Source organism: Anomalospiza imberbis, chromosome 8, assembly GCF_031753505.1.
Source record: "Anomalospiza imberbis isolate Cuckoo-Finch-1a 21T00152 chromosome 8, ASM3175350v1, whole genome shotgun sequence".
Classification (NCBI taxonomy): domain Eukaryota; kingdom Metazoa; phylum Chordata; class Aves; order Passeriformes; family Viduidae; genus Anomalospiza; species Anomalospiza imberbis.
Window position 1 is genome coordinate 19,130,272 of NC_089688.1, and position 21,857 is coordinate 19,152,128.

The 21,857-nt window shown below is 40.9% G+C and overlaps 1 protein-coding gene across 3 annotated transcripts in view; it reads left to right on the forward strand.

Moving 5' to 3' along the window:
• The first annotated feature begins 1,388 nt into the window (after positions 1 to 1,388).
• The window catches only part of HECTD2 (HECT domain E3 ubiquitin protein ligase 2), a 39,385-nt gene continuing 18,916 nt past the window's right edge, over positions 1,389 to 21,857 (forward strand). Inside the window, exons 1-8 of one of the 3 annotated variants that reach the window (XM_068197637.1) lie at positions 1,389 to 1,492; positions 11,468 to 11,597; positions 15,939 to 16,077; positions 17,494 to 17,596; positions 18,458 to 18,547; positions 19,085 to 19,149; positions 20,178 to 20,223; positions 21,352 to 21,461. In XM_068197637.1, coding sequence (XP_068053738.1) covers positions 1,391 to 1,492; positions 11,468 to 11,597; positions 15,939 to 16,077; positions 17,494 to 17,596; positions 18,458 to 18,547; positions 19,085 to 19,149; positions 20,178 to 20,223; positions 21,352 to 21,461 — 785 coding nt within the window. In that variant the 5' untranslated portion in view covers positions 1,389 to 1,390. Of the gene's footprint in view, positions 1,493 to 6,678; positions 7,251 to 11,467; positions 11,598 to 15,938; positions 16,078 to 17,493; positions 17,597 to 18,457; positions 18,548 to 19,084; positions 19,150 to 20,177; positions 20,224 to 21,351; positions 21,462 to 21,857 lie in introns of those variants that run through there. The other 2 variants (XR_011001388.1, XM_068197636.1) reach the window with 2 other exon arrangements.

The window sequence follows — 21,857 nt, forward strand, 5'->3', positions numbered from 1 at the left end:
GGAAAGGCAATTAGAGTTAGCCAACCAAGACACCAGAAGAAGCAGGCACTGTACCCATCCCATTTAGACATTACAAAGGAAATACCACAGGCTGCATTAAAAACGTGAAAGTCTTGGCAGTCTGCAAGCATGCAGCTCTCAATCCTGCCCAAACCAACATATGTGGTTAATACTGTCTATGCCATTTGCCCTAACAGTTTCAAGGATACTCACGCAAATCACTGTATACATGATTTTATCCCATATTTATTACCTTTAAAGTTCGAAATCTAGGTACTTCCACCCTGTCAGACATGTCTGCGAGCTAATAAGTCATTTCCAAGCACCAGGAGTGCGATGCTTTCTCAGCGAGGCCCCTCCCCTGGAAAAGCCGCTGAGCCGGCGCTGGAGGGAGCTGCAGCCCCGGCTACCGCCGCCTCTGCCCGCGCCCTCCGCTCGCCCCCCAGCACCCTCTGCTCCTCCCGCTCCTCCGAGGCTAAGAGGATGAGCAGATTGAAATTACTTCAGTTGTATCTCTCGCTGTCACTTCAGTTCAAGAACGCTGTCTTTTTAAAGAAATCAGACTCGTTTGTTAACCACTAAGTAAGAGGAGATTTGTAAAGCCATGCTAAACAAAAGTTAACTCTAACAGTGGTTTACAATTTTATAGGTCACATGACAAAAGTACAGAAGCTACTTTCTGAATTAAACATTATTACTGCCATCTCATTTGAACCTTCTTTAGCATGGCATATTTGTTCCTTATTTCCAGTTTGAATAGAAATTGGATAAAATTCTGTGCCTATTATCTGCCTCTATCTCATTTAAAAATAAATTCCAAATCAGATGTGACAAAAGTTGTGGGCTATCTCCCAGCCTTAGCAGCTGTCCCTTGCTATACCTTGGAGAAAACCATGCTACTGCTACATTCTGTACAAGTGAAATTAATTGAAATTTAGATTGAATAACCAACACCAGCTTTCTGGAGAGAAGAAATGGAAACCTTAGTAAAGCTGAGTGGTCACTAAGTGAATGCTCTTCACTTGGTGAATTTTTCTCTTGCTATATCTTTCTTCCAATGTTTGTATAAACTGCATTATCACAGATAAGCTCCCTCTGAAAAAGCCATTGAATTTCTAAAAGGGAGGCTAATGATTTCTTTCAACCCAAAGGCCCTCTTCCATGGCAAGAGGTAACATAATATTCACCTTATTCAGGCAGACAAAAGTAAGTTAATCACTTACCTAGAAGATAATATATTGCTTAGTCACCAGAGTCCATAAGCCTTTTTCATTTGGCTGGAACAGCTGTTATACTTCACCAGTCAGTGATGACAAGGAACTCAAAGTGAAAATGTAATGATGCCAATAAGACAGAACTTCTGATTACCTCTTCTTTCTCTGTACTAGGAATGCCCAAGCTGGATGCATCCCGGCTGGTGATAAACCTTCAATCAAATGTTTACCATTTGCCAAAGAGATATGATTGTCTGCCAAGACAACCCAACCTGCATGTTAACTGGTTCAGATGATTATCCAAGTTCTTTTCCCCATTTTTTTATAAATGTTTATAATTTTATTTTTTAAATGAGACTTTTCAAGTACTGGAGGATAGCCAAAGGGTAAGCAAGAGCAATAGATTCATCTAATGTTAGTCAGAAGGGAAACAACATGGACTTATCTTAGGAGGGTTTGAGTGCACCTTGCACATGTGCTTCTGGAATAAAAGGAGTTTTTCTCTCTTGCAAATGAAGGCATATGATACAGAGACTAAAACAGTAAGCCAAGCTCAAGGTTGACATATTTTCAAATTTGCAGCAAGAATAACAAATATAAATGGACTAGCTTGTTAGGAATGGCAGATAGATTCACAATCATTTGGACTCTTTTGAGCAAAATTCTTCAAATTTATATACCTTAGTCCAACTTCAAGAGAAACAAGTGGCTGCAAAAAGGGGAGATTGGACAAAACTGGGGTCATCTCTTACAAGCTCTGAGGTTGTGCAGTCTCAGAACAGTCATGACTTGTGAGCAGACATGCCCTTCCATCTCCCCTAAAGGATGATGTGGGCAGGCAGCACAGGAGGGTACCACAGCTTGGGAGTTAGCAGGCCAGGGAGTCCAAAAGCTACAGTGTCTCTCATTTTTGTGATTCACATGGAAGTGTGGTGAGCTCTCCAACTGAGTCGGCAGAGTAACAGGTGTATTTCAGTGGCATCTTGCCTGAGTTCTGCTAATGGGTCACTGAGAAAGATGCTTCTTTGTAAAACATTTCCATGTCAATGAATCAGATCTTTCTGTTGAAACAGAATGTTTTGCTGAAAACCTGTTGTGTTGGAAAACTCCCAGGCATTTCTTTCTCTCCTACTCCCATAGAGAGGAAATGGGTTGTCTTCAGCCTTTGCTTCCTCTTTTGATGTTTCAGCCATCCTGTGCTTCCCCTTGTGCCCACTCAGGGTCCATCTCACAAAGGACACATCTCTTAAATAGCCCAAATATTTTGTACTGGGAAGTGTATGAGACCTTCAAAAGGTATAAAGAGAAGGAAACAGTACTACTCCAGAAGAGAGAGACGCAGTACAGATGTGTGACAGGAGTACATCAGTAACTGAATGGGAAAATTCAGCCTACCTTTTCTGAAGGACACGTCATTTCCATTCGTGAAATACCAGTTTGCACAGAGATGTTTGACACCATTTGATGGCAAACACTAGTAAACCATTTGAGGATCAGGGAATATCCCGTAACAGCCCAATCCTATCCCCTAATGTTACTGAATTAAACCAGGGGCAATTTTGGCTATAGCTGAATTTGACTTCTGACTGCAGAGAAAAAAGTGAGATCCAATCAGTATTTGTCATGACGATACTAGGCAATCTAGGGAATTTAGCCCTTTTTATTTTTTATATTTGTGTCTCACTCCCAAATGCCAGTCTCTGTGAGTGTATCTATTACTTGTAAGCATTTAGTAATCATTTGTGAACAAATGTTAGCATTTGGTCTGGTTCCATCTGTCATTCCTAGTGGCGGTCTGTGCCTGGCCACGTCATTGCACAGAAATGTGCCAGTGACTTTTCCCCCTTCCTGACAACTCAAACTCATTGGATAGAACAGAAAATTTATGAAGTATTTTAAAATAAGATGTCAAGAAGTTCTTATTCCAGTTTAAAAGGTCATCATCCTGCTAAGGCAGGACAGTTCTTCCATAAGTACAAGAAAATCTGTTCAGGGTCACATGCTGCCTGTGTCCCCCCACAGTTATTCAGGGGTGATACTGCAATGTGCATATGTTTATCTGAGCCAGCAACATGGTGTGCCAGCACGGGGTCGAGTGAGACTGCAAACTCTTCCAGGAACAGAAAGAACTTAGACACAGCCAATGTGTACTTGGGCATGAGCAACTTCCAGTTGAACTTTAACTTGGCCCCTTTCACCAAAAAATTCAGTGAAGTAGATGGCACCGTGTGATTTAAGATTTTTAAGCAGCTTACAAGAGATGTAAAAAATCAAGGGAAGTGTCCTTTGAAGTACAGGCATTGAGTGTGTTTGGCCCTTTGTCAAGGCTCCCAGGCCATCTGGCCAACAAATTCATGAAGCCTGTAGAATGGCAGTTGCATACTTCTGTTTAGTTTTGAAAATTGTGTATGTGGTATATCCCACAAATCTTACTGCTAGAATGTCTTTATCTTGTTTTTTCACTATTCAATTGCCCACTACCCCAATTCATCACTTTGGCAACAAATTACTGCAGGGTCTACATGCATCACCTCATTACAGGCAGCACTGCTGCTCCCAGCTAGCATCCATCCATGCTAGAAAACTGAAAGCCTGTTTAGATATGTCTTTCCCAGCTCTGGTTATATCTTTGACCCCCTTGTGGATCTATGAATGATATTGAAATACTTTTAGTTTCAAACCCTGGGCACCAGATGTATGCTACATTAGTTAAAAGTAAGAAAATGTGTTTGCTTGTTCAGTATATGGTCATTTTGCTCTCTTACAAAAATAGGAAGAAATTTTTGTGCCTATTTTCATAATTGTCATGAGTCAAAATATTCACTTGAATTAGTTTAGTTCAATAGAGCACTTCAGCTTCAAATAGCACAGGAGAGCATGGTCAATAGAAGTTGGTGTCTTTGATGTTGCATTAGCTTTTTTTGTGAGATAATCTTGGTAGAAAATTATTTCAGTGTTTTTGACGCTGTCAAAAGTCAGGCCTTTATAGCTCAATGGAACTGAAAAAATATGCGTTTGTTTCTAGACTTGCCTTTCTACATATATTTTTTTCTTTATTTCGTCTCTCTTTGTAGGCTCAATGGAGCAAATCCTTCCATGTTTCAAGCTGGCACAGCTCCACAAAACAGTTGTGCCAATTATTTCTAGCTGGGGACTGCCACTGGGTGTAAAGCTGCTTGTACTGAAGCTGATGAAATTACTATCATTATGTTGTTTCTTGGCATGGAAAGGAAAAAGATGAGTGAGTGTTTGGGGGGCTTTGTTATAAGTGCAACAGGCCGCTTATTCATGCAAACTGCTGAAAGCCACTGGGAAGTAAACACAGCGAGGAGAGTGAACTTGGAAAACCAGATCTCACATTTAACTAGGTAAGGAGACAAAGCCATTTCTTAATGAAACCTAAAAACACTCCAGGTCTGCCAGTTCTTTCAGAAAGGAAAAGCCTTTTTCAATGTGTTAGATTAACACTGCAGTACCTATTGTGCCATTGCTTTTATGACTCTTACAGAAATATTTCCCACAGCTCCTGCAGAAGCTACTTGTGTAGTACCCATGCTCAGAAAAACCATCACACGGTTTTCCTCCACCTGAAAAACAATTTTGAAGATTTTCATGGCCTGTAATGCTATTCACACTCTGTTCCTGAAGCTGGGAGAAAAAATTAGAATGGTCTGAAGGGAACTTGTTTCATCTGGCACCTAGTGGTTTGAAGATCTTATATTGGATGTAAGCTGGGGTACACAACATTGTCCCCCTCTCATGCAGCAGGGCTCCTGCAGCTTCACGTAACAAGCCAAGCAGCAGGTCAGTACCAGCCAGTATGTGTGACATCTGGTCTAGATGTTGTCTTGCAAGCAGTTCAACACAGCGCCTCTTCTGAAGATGGTATTTCTTCACACACTTAAGCAAAGCTCCAGCACAGCCAGGGAGCTGCACTGAGGCTCTGACTGCGGGTACTGCCCCCGGCTGCCTGAGACCTACCCAAACAGAGGGCCAGGACCCACCACTGCACAGCCTTGGCAGCGCTCTGGCTTTGCCATCAGAGACCGGACCACGCTCACACATTCGTTACACGTTCATTCCTCACGATACGGTGCAGTCCTTCGCAATAAGGCTTTCACTCCACGATATGGTATAGTGGGCACGGTGTTATTTGGTCGAAGGTTGGTCTTAATCTCGAAGGGCTTTTTCTACTTTAATGATTCGACGATTTCTGTATTTTCTCCTTGGAGCGTGACACGAAGCGGCGAGGAACGTGCCCTGGGGCGACCGCGCGGTGTGAGAGGTGTCCCTGCCGGCACGGCCCCGGAGCGGTGTGAGAGGTGCTCCTGCCGGCACGGGGTGTCCCTGCCGGCACGGCCCCGGAGCGGTGTGAGAGGTGCCACTGCCGGCACGGCCCCGGAGCGGTGTGAGAGGTGCTGCTGCCGGCACGGCCCCGGAGCGGTGTGAGAGGTGCTGCTGCCGGCACGGCCCCGGAGCGGTGTGAGAGGTGTCCCTGCCGGCACGGCCCCGGAGCGGTGTGAGAGGTGCTGCTGCCGGCACGGCCCCGGAGCGGTGTGAGAGGTGTCCCTGCCGGCACGGCCCCGGAGCGGTGTGAGAGGTGCTGCTGCCGGCACGGCCCCGGAGCGGTGTGAGAGGTGCTCCTGCGGGCACGGCCCTGGAGCGGTGTGAGAGGCGTCCCTGCCGGCACGGCCCCGGAGCGGTGTGAGAGCTCTGCCGGCCCGTGGTGTCCCTGCCGGCACGGCCCCGGAGCGGTGTGAGAGGTGCTCCTGCGGGCACGGCCCCGGCGCGGTGTGAGAGGTGCTCCTGCCGGCACGGCCCCGGAGCGGTGTGAGAGGTGCCGCTGCCGGCACGGCCCCGGAGCGGTGTGAGAGGTGCCGCTGCCGGCACGGCCCCGGAGCGGTGTGAGAGGTGCTGCTGCCGGCACGGCCCCGGAGCGGTGTGAGAGGTGCTGCTGCCGGCACGGCCCCGGAGCGGTGTGAGAGGTGCTCCTGCCGGCACGGCCCCGGAGCGGTGTGAGAGGTGCCGCTGCCGGCACGGCCCCGGAGCGGTGTGAGAGGTGCTCCTGCCGGCACGGCCCCGGAGCGGTGTGAGAGGTGCTCCTGCCGGCACGGCCTGTGCCAGCAGAGCAGCACCCAGCACCACCCGGCGTGAGGGAGGCGCGGCCGTGCCTAGCGGTATCCGCCCCGAGGGCCCTTCACCCAGCTGTATATTTATATATATATTCCATATATTTCTGTTTATCTTTGTTTATTACTCGTCTATTTCCTCGTCGCCACTCCCGGGTCCCGTCAGTGCCGCACACCCGGCCCGGCACCCCTTGCCAGGGCGGCTGCGCCGCGGCCAGCCGCAGCCCCGCGCCGGTTCCTGCGCCGCGGAGTTTCCGCCGCCGTGTCCCCGCTCCCCCCGCGCCGCGCCCCGGCCGCCAGGCGCGTTTCCCCGAGCCGCCCGTGAGCAGCATGGCGGCGGCGGCCCCCGCCGCTGCCCGCGGTCTGTAGGTGGCGCGGCGGCCGAGGGCGCTCCCGGGCAGCGGCTCCGGCGGCGCCTCCGCTGCGCCGCGTCCCGCGCTCCCCCTGCTCGCCGGGGCCGCGGCGGGGGCGGCCGGGCTGCGCTGCGCTGCGCTCCGCCCCGCCGTGCGGGGGTGTCTGGGCGCCCGGGAGCAGCGCGGCTGCTGCAGTGCCGCGGCGGCCGAGCGGAACGGCGGAGCTGAGGGTGCCCGCGGGGGCTCCTCGGAGGGAGGAGGAGAGGAGGGCGCGGGGTCGCGGGTGCCGACGGCACTGAGAGGCTGCCGGGAGAGGGACCATGTCGCTGCAGAGCCCGCCGGCTGCCGCCGAGCTGCCCCCCGGCCCCGGCGAGGGGCATCCGCCGGGAGCGGAGCTGAGCCAGGGCAGCGCCGCGGCCCCGTCAGCCGAGGAGGGCGGCGAGGAGGAGGAAGAAGAGGAAGAAGGGGAGAAGGAAAAAGAAAAGGAAAAAGAAAAGGAAAAGGAGGGAGAGAAATTGCCGCCCATCCCGTCGGCGTCCACCGCGGCTGCCGGGGTAAGTCCCGTCGGCGCCCGGGCAGCCGCCCGCGGGCCCGCCTGTGCCACTCCGCGTTCGTTTGCTGCGTTTGCCGCTTTATTTGGGAGGAGAAAGGGAAGGGGGGAATCATCGTCTTCATTTTCTTTCATGTTCCTTTCCGTTGAGAGGCTTTCATTCAAGTTTCTTAAAAATAACATGTGCATCTGTAAGCAATGACATAATGAAGCTATAAATTCTCCATCCACTTATAGTTAACATTTTACAACGGTCTGCTCTGTCGGGTTAGTCATGACTGAGGGTTTGCAGCATTGTGAATGTTCATTAAGGGTTCTCGGGGGTGGAGGGTTTCAGCTCTAATACACTTAATGGCAAGAGAGGTAGCTGGGAAATACTTCTGTATTTTTAACTTCTTGTTTAAAAATCTTTTCCGTTTTTTTGTGTTGAAGCAAAGATCACAGAACATTTTGATTAAATGATGAATGAATTAATGCAGAGAAAAAAATGGGGAAAGGATATTTGCCAGAATAACTTTCTTTCAGAAGCCTTTCTTCAGGGTTTTAATTATAACATAGTTGTGCTTTTCTTTCTGCTGACCATACAATATTACAGAACATAAAATTTTCCTGTCGTGAGTTGGATACCTTACATAGCTTAACATTAGAACTTGTGGTAAGTTACTTCAGTCCAACAACAGAATAAAAATGTTATTAATCCTGTAGTAATGCACTTAGGAGATTTTACTTCAGCAGTTCTGATAGGCACTGGACTTATTAGAAGTTATCATTTAAATTATCATGTATTTAAATTCATAATTTGAATTTAAAAGATTGCCCATATAATATTTATGACTGTCAGGAAATAATTGTGATGTTAATCTAAGTAATTGTATGCAAACTGCAAACTCCTTGGAGCAATTCTGCCAATTTTGTGTTTTGCCTAAACGTTCCAATCTCCTGAAAGACTTTCAGCTTTGTAAATCTGTCAGAATGTGCAAGAATATGTTTATTCTTATGATTCAAATACCCATTTGATTAAAGAAGTCTGTAATGGACGAGTGCCCAGGAGTTTTTTTTCTACCTTTGAATATCTCCACCTTAGACTTTGAATGGTAAAAGCCAGTCCCTTCAAATAAAGATACAAGTGCTGGCCTAAAATGTGTCAGGCTTAGCTCAGTTAATGAAAACTGTGTGCCTCTGGATGGCCATGTAGAATTCCAGCTACCTTAAAGAATCAGGAGAACTTTGTAGCTGGACATCCATCATGTGCCTCTGAAGTGTTGCCCACAGGCAGAAGCTGTCTAAGTGGACCTCATGCAGAGGTGCTCAGACCTGGCTGGATGTGGTTGTGTGTCAGGTGCAGGGCAGCGTTTGAATTTACCAAGAGCCTCAGGTGGCATTCAGTAGCATGTTACAAGGGGGTGGGGATAGAGATGGAGTTTTGTGGAGAGATGTCATAAACTATCCCCAAAGAGGTGATAGTTTGGGTGTCAGCTTTCAGATTCTGGAAGGAAACTTGCGGAAAGCTAAGTAATTTGCTCCCTAATAAATAGGAACAACTAGAGACTTCTGTAAAGGAAAAACAGTCCAAAGTTACACCTTTCAAGCTACGAATGGAAGGGAAAATCCTGCTTCTAGTGCAGCCTGTTGCACTGTCAGATGCCCTTTGGAAATTTGAGTTTCCTCCATGTCTTCTTGCACATGGAAGAAAATCTTTTTGTCCTCGCTAGTCTTTGCTTGCCATATACATAAGGGTCTTGACTAAGCAATGTTTGGGCTAACACAGGATTTTCCAGAAGCTCTTCTAGATGATCTTTTATCCCTTCCAAGAAAGCAGTCTGTATGTGCTCATTGCAAAGATTTTGTCTTGTTTTCACCATTTCACTTAACTTCAATAATGAAAAATACAGTTTTATAAAGTATAATGCTAATAACTCTCCAGTCCTATGGAAGGCTTAGTGCTTTGGAAAACTTCCACCAAGAAGCCAACAGAGTTGTGGGTTATTAATATGATCTTAAAACAGGACTAAAGATTACTTTGATCCTCTTACTCCCTCTAAGCATATTCATTCCTTTTGGTGGGTGGGAGGGGGATGGTGGATGTTCAGTTTCCTGGTGGCAGTGTGCTTGTAGAATCTTAGGTTCTGAAAGCTCAGTGACCTCCTACAAAATTTTTTAAATATGACATGGCGTTGTGTGCTTGCCCTAGATTACTCCCTCAGGGCTTGTCAGAATTTCTCATTAATGAGCATGAGGTTTCCCTCCAGAGCTTCCCAATAATGTCTTTTTCCTTATGTTTGTCTAATATTGTTGGAATTGTACTTGAAACAGGATGATGGAGTTAAAGAGGGGATGCAGTTTTTGTTCTTTATGATCCCTACTGAGGGAGGTGGAAGTAAGGAGAAAGTTTTTAAAAAACTGTTCACCTGTAGTATTTCAGTGACATGGCTGGAGTAAAACATAGAAAGCTAAGTCAGTCAAAAAGGCTGTCACAATAATTTATTTAACAAAAACTCCTTTTTTCACTCATCTCTGCTATCTATTCTTTATTAATTGTAATTAGACTAGTCTGTGCTGCACAGCTTTTCTGCCTGGAGCACACATTTTGTGACTAAGCAGATTAACCTCAGATCTGGAGTTGTTTAAAAGTTCTTTTTCAGTCACTAATGTTTGTCCAGGGTCTGTTTTTCTCCAGTCATGTGCCAGATGATTTTTAAGAATCATCTTAATGATATTTCAAAGGTTATAAACTAAAAAGAAATGTTAATCTGAAAATTACTCTGGTAATTACATTTTATTTTGGAATGTTTCTTGTGTATATGGAATTTGGAACTAGAAACTGAAATTTGGTAAAAACACCAATTTTAGAAATTGAAATTTGATTTTTTAAAGCCATAAGTCTTGATGATTGTTCAAATTTACAGTTTAGTGAGTTATGAGCCATGGAAAAATAGCTGTATAGCCACAGTAATTTAAAATTTCTGGCAGTGTACCAGATTGTGTACACTGTGGTGTAGTAGGTTTATGGGCTGTGTTATTACCCTTCTGGTGTTTTTTCAGGATGTTGTGGTGAAAGTGAAGTGCTTTTCTTAGAACTCTGACTGCATGTCTTAGTCTAAATGTATTTCTGTTAAGAGAAAAGGGAAATGTACTGGTTCAAAAATTTTGATAGGATATTACATGAGAATGTATATTCTTTTTTGCAGAATTAAAGTTTTTATTTGTATGGAAACATTTTTCTAACTGAGAGCACAGATGCCAGGTATCAGGAAAATGAGTCTTTAGGTTACTGGGAGGTTGAAAATCATGATGTGCAGGAAGTGTGTGTATATTTTTTTTGAGTTGATTTACCTTCTACTGATATCAATTGATGACTTGGAATTGAGATGAAAATTAAAATATTTGTCCTGAGACTTCTGTCATCTTGGGCAAGCCTCTTAACCCCGCCTATGCTTTGCAGATTCTGTAGTAAATAACTATATCCAATAGCACCCAGTGCTGATTAGCCAACAGAATAATTGGCACAATCCATTGGGAGTCTGATGTGTGATTTCACTTCTGTTTGCTATTAGAACACATTAGTGATCAACGCTTCCTAGCAGAGACTTGTGCAGGCTCCTTGGTGACAGCATGTACAGGTGCTCCAGCAGGGAGTCTTTTAGCACTTTGTTAACCAAGTTTTGTTGGTCAGCCTTTCTTCAGTGGCAGCACATGCTGACCATTTTGAATCATTAGGGAGTTTTACCCAGGTAGTCAGTATTGAACTGTTTTTAGAGGTTAGAATTTTTGGCCCCACATTTCGAGTCTTGGGAAATTTGTGTAAACTACTTAAATATATTAGGGCTATTTGGAAAAAGGAATATGTGACACTTTCTTCTGTTTAAACTGAGATGGATGTACTGAGAAGTATAAAAGTAGACATTAGGATACTGAAAGTTAGAATGTAGAATGTTATTGGCAGCATCCTAATTCTATTGTGTTTTCCTCACAGAAATCCAAGGATACCTTCATATCCCACAAATTAATACTTGACTTTCTTTATGTAATTGAAAGGAATTTTATGGTACCTCTCCTGAATCAATTTGAAACAAACTTGCAGAATCATTATTTATGTTTTATTTAGTTATTACCAGTCTGATTTAAAAGGTATTTAAGAATTCTGTGTAATAACCTCACTTGGAAGATTACTATAGCAGTAATGTATTAGCCCTTTAGAGCATACTGTCATCTTAATTACAGGGGTTGGAGGAAGGAGCCAAAAATCAGTTTTCCACTTTCAGCAATTTCATCACAACAATCAACCAAAAGAAAGAAGGCATCGGAAACAGAAATTCACCTACGCAACTTGTTGTACCCAACATCAAAAATGGTAAGAGAAATAAAGACCTGTGTTACTTAGTCACCAAGTTTAGAAGGTGCTCAATTTTCCGCCAGTATTTGTGTTGTGGTAGTGCCAGAAAATCTGGAAATCTAGATTTCATTAAATTATGCTGTGTTGTACAGTGTACAGGCAGTGAGATATATGATAGCCCATGCTCAGTAGAGGTTGTGTCATACAGACAAGTTGGATAAGAAAAAACAAATAGACCTGGAGGATGGAATAACTCTCTGAAGTTTTAAAGAAAAGTACTGATTTGGCAGTCTATCTGCAGATATTCTTCATCTAGCTGCAGTCATTCAATGGAATTATCAGTGTCTCTAGAAATTGTCAGAACTTTGGAGAAAATTATTTTATTGCCATCTGAAGGATGGTGGGAATGAGGCAAGTGTAAGGCTTTTAAGGAAGGCAGTTGCTGAGAGATGGTGTTTTGCAGTGAAGATGGAGGCCAGTGATGGCAAAAAGTAAAATGCACAGGCAGCAATTAGTAAGTTCTGAATAGCTTTATAAGTGAGAAGGAAGGTTGTTGTGCCGTGGCAAGGTAACAATACTTCATGGAAAGATAAAAAGTGTAGGTCTGTATTCAGTATGGTAGGCTAGAATCATGAAGCCTAGATGAGATGGTGTTGTGGTTAGAGCTGGAATTTTTATTAGGCTTTTGGGCAAGGAATTCATTAATTTGGGACTTTTCATAAAAGACTCTAGAAACATTTGTCAGGTTTGTATTGATCTTGTCTCTGAGGAAGTCCCCTTCAGGCTTGTTGTGCTGTGGTTCACTAGGTCTTTATAACACTCAAGTGAATTTGAGGCAAGAAAGAGACTTGTCTGAGAGATCTCAGTAGTGTGACTTTGAAACAAAACTGTTGACAAATATTGTCAGTTTCAAAGTTGTTCAGAAAAAGGTGGTTTATAACTTGCAGCATTAGATTCTTGATAAAATAATCTTTTATTAGTCCTGTTAGCTATACTGCATAACTAAAAGTCAGTGCAAGACTCTTTTTTTTTTTTTTTAACAGTTTTTGTTGCGGGGTAAAGCCGTGCCTTCTACTTCCAAAACAAAGACAATCACTGAAACACAAAAGGTTTCAATGATACTTCAGACAGGGTTTTTTTGCTTAGTTCAAATTGCTTTGTACTACACAAAGGAAACCACAGTGGCTGGAGATGGCCAGTAAAGAATTCTCTGACTGGCAAAACATACCAAAAGTTTCCTTCTCCCCTGACCCCCCATCCTCTTTTTTTGGTACCTGGCAAGAATGACAAACTCTAAACATCAGTCTCGTGAAGTGCCCTCAATTTTGCTGCAAGTAGCGCTGTCCCAATTGTAATTACTGCCTCATAAGTACTTAGTTGTTAATTTTCACCACACTAATGTGTGACAATATTTATTATAGTCAGGGATATATTCTTGAGATAGAGCTCAGTGTGTAAAATTGAGCAGATGCTGTGGTAGTTTCAGGATCAGAGTAACCTGCCTATGTAAAACCAGAGTATTTTTACTAACAGTCAAAGGTGAAGTCAATATATTTTGAGGCAGTATGTGTATTCTGTGGAGAAATTAACAATTTGAACAAATTTATCAGTTGAAAATGCTGCTTTTGCTAATCTGGCATTTAGGAATAATGCTTGGTTGGTGTTTTGGTGTTTGGGTTTTTTTGCACTTTATGTATACATGTGCTATCTCTGTTCACGTGTAGCTGTATATATATATAGGTGTATATACTGGTAATATTTCAGGGTCAGGTTCAAAGAACATTACTTTCTTTGAAATCAAAGGTGTGGAAAACCTAATGCTGGTAAATACAGCATGAAAAGTAGGGGGATGTTTGTGTGCTACATAGCTGCCACATGTAGTAAGTCTTCTAATGTAACAATGATCTGGTATGAAATTTATATACTAAATAGATTGTTCTAGTTCTTTTCTAATGTTACAATTACAGTAAGTAAGTTTTGTTTGCTTTATCTCTTTTGAAAATCTCCATTGGCCAGCAGCTGTGTTGGTCACAATGAAAATAATTGCAGCATTCACTTACCCTGAACTTCCCTGGATTATTCAATTCTGCTTTGTATCAAGGAGATTTTCTTCACCAAAGTTTTTGATATTTCCTTAAGCAGTCATGCATTGCTGAATCTTTTTACTTGATGTAATTGGGCAAGAAGCCAGAAATTACTGCTTTTTCTTGTCTTGTAATAATGTGTTATTGCTGTTTATCAACTCAATAAAGTTTCCCATTTGTACTCAATGAAACTCAAGTGAAGGATCTTAATCAGTATTCTTTACTGGCAGAAGAGCAAATAAATCTGTGTACAAATAGACTTGAATGATGACAAAACATACTGAAGTTGACCATATGTGTTAAAGATACTATTAAAAATCAATTTTAGCATATGTAAATTAAACTGCATTTCAAAGAAAATTGCATTGCTGACAGGGTGCAAGTTACCAGCTTATCACCTGCAGCCTCAATTTACTGAATTGAGGAGCAGTGTCTGCCAGCAGATGTCTCTTCTACAGATGTAGAAAGAATATTTTCCTCATTTCAGTGTGTTCAGCTGGTTATAACTCAATGTTTAATCCATTTAAAATTGAGAAGATAGAATCAGAGTTAAATCAAAAAGCTTGTTATTCTCAGAGTATAAAAATAAGACCAATTCTTAGATTCTTTAAAATCAGTCCATCCTGCTTTCAGAGAATGGTGTTCAACAGCAGAACATTTGCATGGTTGGATTGTTTGGCACCTTGGCTTGGATTAATTTTTTATCTGTATGTCTGCTTTGTTTTGTTCAATTACTACTCTTATCTTAAAATAGTTAAAATTCCATCTGTGAGAATGGACAAGGTTCCATATGAGTAATTGATGCAATCCTCAGGGGATTGAGGACAGCTCTGATCTGTTCTCTCATGAATGGTGGCTGAGTTAAGTCACATGGACAATGACTCTGTCATGAGCATGAGGGAAAAAAATCTGCTTTTGGATTCATGGGACTTTTCTAGCATCTGTTTCCCTGCTGTGATAAATGGAGTAGGCAGCAGTGTAGTGATGCTGCTTTGATGTTTTGTTAATTAAAAAAAAAACAACTTCAAAAAAGCTTAGAGGGGTCTTACACAATTTCATTGCATAAGAATGAAGGATTTTCATTAAATATGTAGGACTTTTGAAGACACTTTTATTTTATAGAGTGTCTCTTATCCCAAACATATGTCACAATTCATGTAAATGCTTTTAAAAACGAGCAGCATAAATCAGACTGCAAGAGTGTTTGAGGATGTTTGTGAAGACACTGTCAAAATGAGTGTTGGAAATGCAGTGGAAATATTTTTTTCATGTTTTGGGTGGGCTTACCTTGGCTGACTGGCAAACACCCACCAAGCTGCTCTGTGGCTTCCCCTCCTCGACAGGACAGCCTGATCAGGCATGGGTTCTTCACTGGCTGCAGGAGTGTCTCTGCTCCAGACCCTGGCTCACCTCCTCCTTCCTTCTCCTTCTTTTCCACTCATGAGAGTGTCTGTAGGGTAGTTTCTTTCTTTTTTTTTTTCCTTCCTTTTTTTTTTAATCCCTCCTCTCTCTCAGCTGCTGTGAAGTTTTTTTATGCTTTCCTAAATATATTGTCACAGGGGTGCTACCAGTGTCACTGGTGGGCACAGCTTTGTCTGTGGTGGGTGTGTTTTGGAGCTGTGTCGGACACAGAGGCAGCCTCATCTCTGCTCTCGTTGTAGCTGTTGCCAAGTCTTGCCATGCTAATCTGATCAAATAGTCTCAGATCAAATAGAAAGGAAGGAGTAGAATAGAAAGACCTTGGCAAAGCACTGCCAATTGTACTTGAATTGGTAGCCAAATGTATTGAAAAGAAGTGTTCAAAGATGCTTCTGTTTCACCACTAATAATTCTCTGTATGACAAAAAAAATTGCCTTTCCCATTTAGTTTTTTTGAGAGATTCTTTATGGAAGCTGTAGATGATCCACAGTCATCTCTAGGTCATCTCTAGCTAAAATTCTGTATCACAGTCTAGAAAAATGAACTGAAGTCTTGTCATTATATGATAGTTGGACTTTGGTATGGTCGTGAGTGAGATTTTTCTTAGCTGTAAGGAGCACCAGTGTTGCAGTTTGTATATTGAAAATTTCCAATCTATATTGGAAATACAATAATGGGCAACACTGCTATTTTTATTAGTTAGCCAAATTTTCCATCATGTCTGCATGTGCACATGGCAAGAAAAATACTTTTTTAAAGAGTTAGAATCAAACACTTGGAGTTTCCTTTTTTTCCTAGTACCAGTTTATTTGTGTTAGATGAACTGTATTTACTCTTTTTTACCTTTCTTTTAAGGGAGGGATCTGCCACCTCTTTGCCTCGATGTCCGGCAAAAGCAGCGCACGTCCACAGATACGTTACCCCAAGAACTGAAAGCACCAATTCCTCCTGAACCTTCCCTTCCAGTTCGAACCAAAACTGTGAAAGGTTTTCAGTAAGTTGTACTGGTGTTCCTAGAAATGTGCTTTCTTCCTTTCTTTGGAATTCTTTTCATTTTGACCTAATTCATACGTTTGATTTTGTTAATCTCAAAGGAGGAAACAGTTTCAGTAAGACTGGCAAGGAGTTAGTCTGGTTATGATGGTGGGATTGATAACTCTGTTACTGTGAAACCAATCAAAATATTTTTTCTAGGTTGAAATGTTGTTCCACACAGAAAATGGCAAAACATATACTTCAGAATTAGAAATGCAGTGAACGTTTAGTTTTGGAAAAGAGTATGTATGGCTTATTGTAGGTTGGCAAATCCCTTGCAGTCTTAGGTGTTTTGGTTATACTGGCAATTATTTCTCTCTCCCATGTTTGAAATTTTGTGCTTCCAGGGAGAAAAAGGAAAGCTTTTTGATTATTCAGTGTGTATTTGGTGGGACAGAAAAAGAGATATAAAGGAAAATTTGCAGAGGTGATCCTTTCCTGGTATTCAGGTGATGCAAAGAACTGAATTATTTTCCATATTCATATTTTTGTATCTGTTGACTATTGCCTCTTGACAACCTGTGGCAGTGTTTGTAAAAAACTTCTTCCTTATATCCTATCTAAATCAGCCCTCCTGCAGGTTAAATCCATTAGCCCTTGTCCTGTCCATTTGAACCCCCAGCTGTGAGTCCCCACCACCTCTCCATTTCCCCTCTCCCACGGTTGCCATGGTAGAGCTAGGTCCTTCTCAGTTGGATCTGGCAGCTGCTCCCTGTGCTGAGCTGGGTTTGGATTTCCCCATGCTGAAGATTGCTTGCACAGCCTGCAGCAAAGCGAGAGGAAGCAGCTTCCACATCCAGGTAGATTATATCATTCTTCCATCATCAACCAGCACTGTAACACTACTGTAGAAGGCCACCAAATTTGTCAGGCACAATTTGGCCTTAATGAAACCATGCTGACTGTCATGTTGACTGATCCCCTTGTCTAAGATTAACTACCTAAGACTGACCACCTGTGCCTAAGATTAAGTTCTATTTGAAAAAATTTAAAAGAAAATTTTGAAGACACTCTAGTGAATTTGAGTAGTTTAGGAGCCATCATACTTACTCTGAGAAACTTTACCATGTAAGTGTAGCTACAGCTTAATTCTGTTCTGTTAATTATTTGTCCTAACACACTGAACTGTGTCATTGTGAATTAACATTTTGAATAAAAGACATTGCTCAGGTGTATCAAACACAAACTATGCTTTTGTTCTCTTATAATAGCATGATCTTTAAATGACAAGGAAGAGGTTAGAAAGATACAGATATTATACTAATCTGTCTTCTAAGTGTGCTTAGTGAGAAAAGCTTAAAGTTACAGTGCATTTTAAAGTCTAAATGGCTGGCAAGATCAAACCATTACCAGTATTTGAATATATTTTCTCTAGGGATGATATGGAAAAGTCGAAGGCATCGGGAGATTGGAAAGCTGTACATAATTTTTATTCTACAACTTTTGATTCTTTCTTGGAGATAAATGCTGCATTTAAGGTAGAAAATAATTCCTAATACTATTTAGTAATTACAGTGCTTTGTGTCTTCAAAATGTATCCAGAAATATCTGTTAAAGGCTTTCAGCCAGGTATTCATGGCCACTCAGATAATTTTGTCATGATCTCACCTGCCTTTTGTAGACAATCTGTTATTGCATTTATTTATTGATTCCAGTTAAGCAATTTTATTTCAAGTTTGTGGAACTTTAAAATTCCAGTATGTAGTTTGCTTGTGTGACACCGTGACTGTGTAGGTACTTTCTACACAAATTTCAGTTTTAAAACATCCATGCTAATGCAGAGGCCCAGGCAAATCTGGAAACAGAAATTCTCTATCCCTGAAAAAAAGGTGTGGTATGAGCTCTATTATAGCTGTTCATGTATTATGATGGCATACTTGGTTTTCCTAGGGAACTGTTATATTTGTGTTTCTGAATTCATGCTAAATTATTATTTCCTGCCTATTGTAGAGCAAAATGTGCTTATGATATTTAATATGGATGGTAGGATCTGAGCCTGGATGAAATAACCTGTGACCTTTAGTTATTTAATAAATATTGAATCCTTAAAATTTCCTTGTGCTTTGTCTGATAATGGATCAACAACAAAGATGAAAGTTCAATGTAATTCATTATTTGAAACCCTCTTACATTTTTAAAATAGAATGACAATATAAATATGTGTAGGATTACTATTGTTTTGTTCTGTCTTTAGCATCCTAATTAAGGAAAGCTATATTCCTATGTTTTGATAAAGGAAATATTTATATCTGAACATGTTTTCCTAAGCTTGCTGTTAAATTTACATTTTCAAAGATAGTAAATATACATTTTCAAATATAGTATTATCTAACTTACAGAAAGATACCAATTCTCCATTTAATACCATTGAGGACTCTGGAATTGATGCAGAATTTGTGAATGTTGTCTATGATGCCTTATTAAATACTGTAAGTAGAGAAAAATAATTCATATTTTATACCATTTATACCAAATTTTTTTCCCAGATACGCATGATTTCTGAAGAATCTCTCAAAACATACTTCAAATGATCCCATGAGAATCATGACAGCTGCTCTAGTAAAAGAGGAGGAAATTTTTCCTTCTAGTAAAGCACAGTTTATATTGTGGTAGTTCTTAAAGACTGCATATCTTAGAGATATTACATGGCTGTGATGGGACTGCATGGTGAGAAGTAAAGAAAATGTGAGGATGGGGATAGTAAAATGTAGGTCCTGTGCGTAGTATACAAAGAACAGGAGTAGTTTAGAAATTCTATTTACAGGATATAAGTGTTGAAAGGCACCATTGGCACACTCACCTAGTACATCTGTGAAGAAGATATTTAGGAGCTCAGCATAATAGCACAAATGATTTCTTAGCTGTCTTGAAATGCAAGCAAAGCAAACCTGCTTGTTTGTACAATACCTTGTATTGAATATGTGTAATTGCTTCAGGTATTATTTTTTCCTCTCCTTTCTTCATAGCCTCAAGATGTTCAGAAGTCAGTCCTAAAAGGAATAATCAATGGTCTACTGCAAGAATGGACAGGGTAATTATAATAAATGTTTGCATCAGTGCTGTACCAGCAGCACTAAGATATATGTTTTATCTTTATCGTTTTAGGCAAAGAAAAAAAAATGTGATGCAACTTATTTGATACATAAGAACTTAATTATTTTTGGCAAATCTGCTGAAATAAGTCTTGAACTCTGTAAGCCGGCATTGAACCCTCTGTGAGACAGATCCATACACAGCCATGCATTCCATCACCAAATCTCAGCTGCTTGTTGCCAGGGCATTTATTTGGACTTCTTAACTGTGAGATGAATTTAAGAATTTAACTAGGTTAAAACTTACTCTCATTATCCACCCCCCAACAGCAACTAGGACAATTCACTGATCCACAGTTTGCTTCACAATACTGTTTGTGTGGGGCAGCACCACAGAAAGAGCAGTCCAGGATGCAGAAGGGGATAGCCCAAAAGCAGGAAGGTTTTTGGAGATGACAACATCTTGGCATGAAGTAATGGAAGTGAGAATGCATAGTGTAATTTATAAAAAGGTATAGCAAGGGACAGTGGCTTGCTGTAACTCACATGTGACCCAGGTCTTGGCTACCCCTTTCTCCAACTTACACTGCTTTTTGTGCTGTTGCTGTGTGTATTTGTGGTTATGTAAAAGCCTTGATAAACATGAAGAAGTGCAGAGGCTGCAGTGGTAGAAGTGAATGGAGAATTCTTGCAGGAAATATCAAAGAGGAGTAAATAAACTCTTTTATGGTGTCACTTGAGATGGACAATAATGTGGAATTCCATCTTTGTAACACGTCTGACTCTTCAGTTCTGACCTTTTTTTTTGGCCTTCTGTCATGGTTTAAAAAGATAGATAATAAATAGCCTGCTACCTTTAGAGAATTGTCAGAATCTGTAAATGACCTTTTCAGTTTTTGAGAGCAGTGAAGATTCTTAAATATGGGATTCTATACATATTAGCAAAGCAAAATAAAATAGTCCATGATTTCATGACTCCTGTCTGTAAATTATGCATCTATATATTTATTATTTCATTCATTCATAGGCCACGAACAAAGGATGATCTTAGAGCATATTGTATACTTTTACAGGTAAGAAAAATACAGTACTTTTATGTAAGTATGTGTCTACTTAACTTACAATCTATAAACCAGTATACTGTGCAAACAAGATAGTTTGTATAGCTGAGATACTTCCCATCCAATTTCCTGTTGTAACAATGTGTTAAAATATGGAAAAAGTGTCATGCATGATGGGAATGGGATCTTAATGGAAGATAGTTGATGAGGAAAGGTTGCATAGATTAAAACTATGCCCTAATAGACAAGTAATTGTTTGCTTTTATTTTCTGGGTTGAAAGAATAAGTATTCTACCTACTTATTTGTTCTTATGTTGTCCTTATTCCCAGATTTGCTGTATTAGGATGCTGTAACTCAGAAAGTTTCAGTATATGCACTTTCTGACACTGCTGTGACTTTCTCCAGTGTTGCATTTTATCCAGTCTCTCTGGCTGACTTTCTCCAGTCTATCTGACTGGTTACAATGTCTGATTTCTGTCTGTGGTCACCTCTTACCTTTGCTGCTATAGTTGGTTTGCATTTGTAGCAGATTTCCCCTTTATATTTTGCTAGTGTACCTAACACCTCTGCACACAAGGAGCAGTTTCTGCTGTTGTTTGAGAATATCAAATGGCAATTTGAGTTATTGATTTATTTATTTCTCTTTTGAGAAAACTATCGAGTTTTCTTCTCTGGGGTGGTATATACTAGCTGGGAATTAAAAAGAACGTCTCCTGCTAAAATGAGGGAATACGTGAACACATGGAATAGAGGGAAAATTAGTTTGGATTGATATGGGATAGACAGGAGCTATAAGAATTTGTATTACTGATATGAAAACCACATCACTTAGAGGAGTGTAGTTTGTGTTACAATGTAAACAATAATCCAGAATTTTGAGATTACTGCCTTTGGGCTACCTGTGGGCTTTATTTTGGGGGGAAAAAAAATCATACTTTTACAATACAGAAGTTGTGTGTTTTTTACTTGGCTAGAAGTTATGAGTTGTTTTTTCCCATAGTTTTACCACTGTCACAGCTGTTTGGTAAACTACTTTCTTGTGTAATTGTACTGACAACAACAAACATAAGAAAAAAACCTAATGATATTTTTCCCTTTATGCAGTTTATTAACCTAACACTTTTTTTAATCTTTTTCAGAATCCTCAATTTAGTAACACTTCTACTTATGTCATCTATGCTCACTTGCTAAGACAGATAGCAGCCTTAACAGAAGCTGACCATCATTTCCTAGTGCACTGGTCTAAAAAGTAAAAAAAAAAAGCCAAAACTCCACATTACAAATTCCATTTCTAGGATTACAATTGTTACTGTATTTCCATTGATGTTGACTGTTTTATAAATTATATGAAGCTTAATTTAATTGACTAAAGAGATTGGTTTTGTTGCTTTCAAATACATGTGGACATAGTCCACTAAGTGATACTGATTTATAGATGCAAAATGTACATAATGTATAAAAATTATTATTCTTCTGCAAAAAAGCCTTAATTGCAAAATTACTTACCAGAGTTATTTTTTGATAACATATGCAAAATAACTTGTATGTAAATTTTTAGTTATATGTTTACATGGTATTATTAAAACAAACATTTTTATGATCTTTGTTTAAATGAAGTTTAATCTGGCGTAAGTTGCAAAAGATA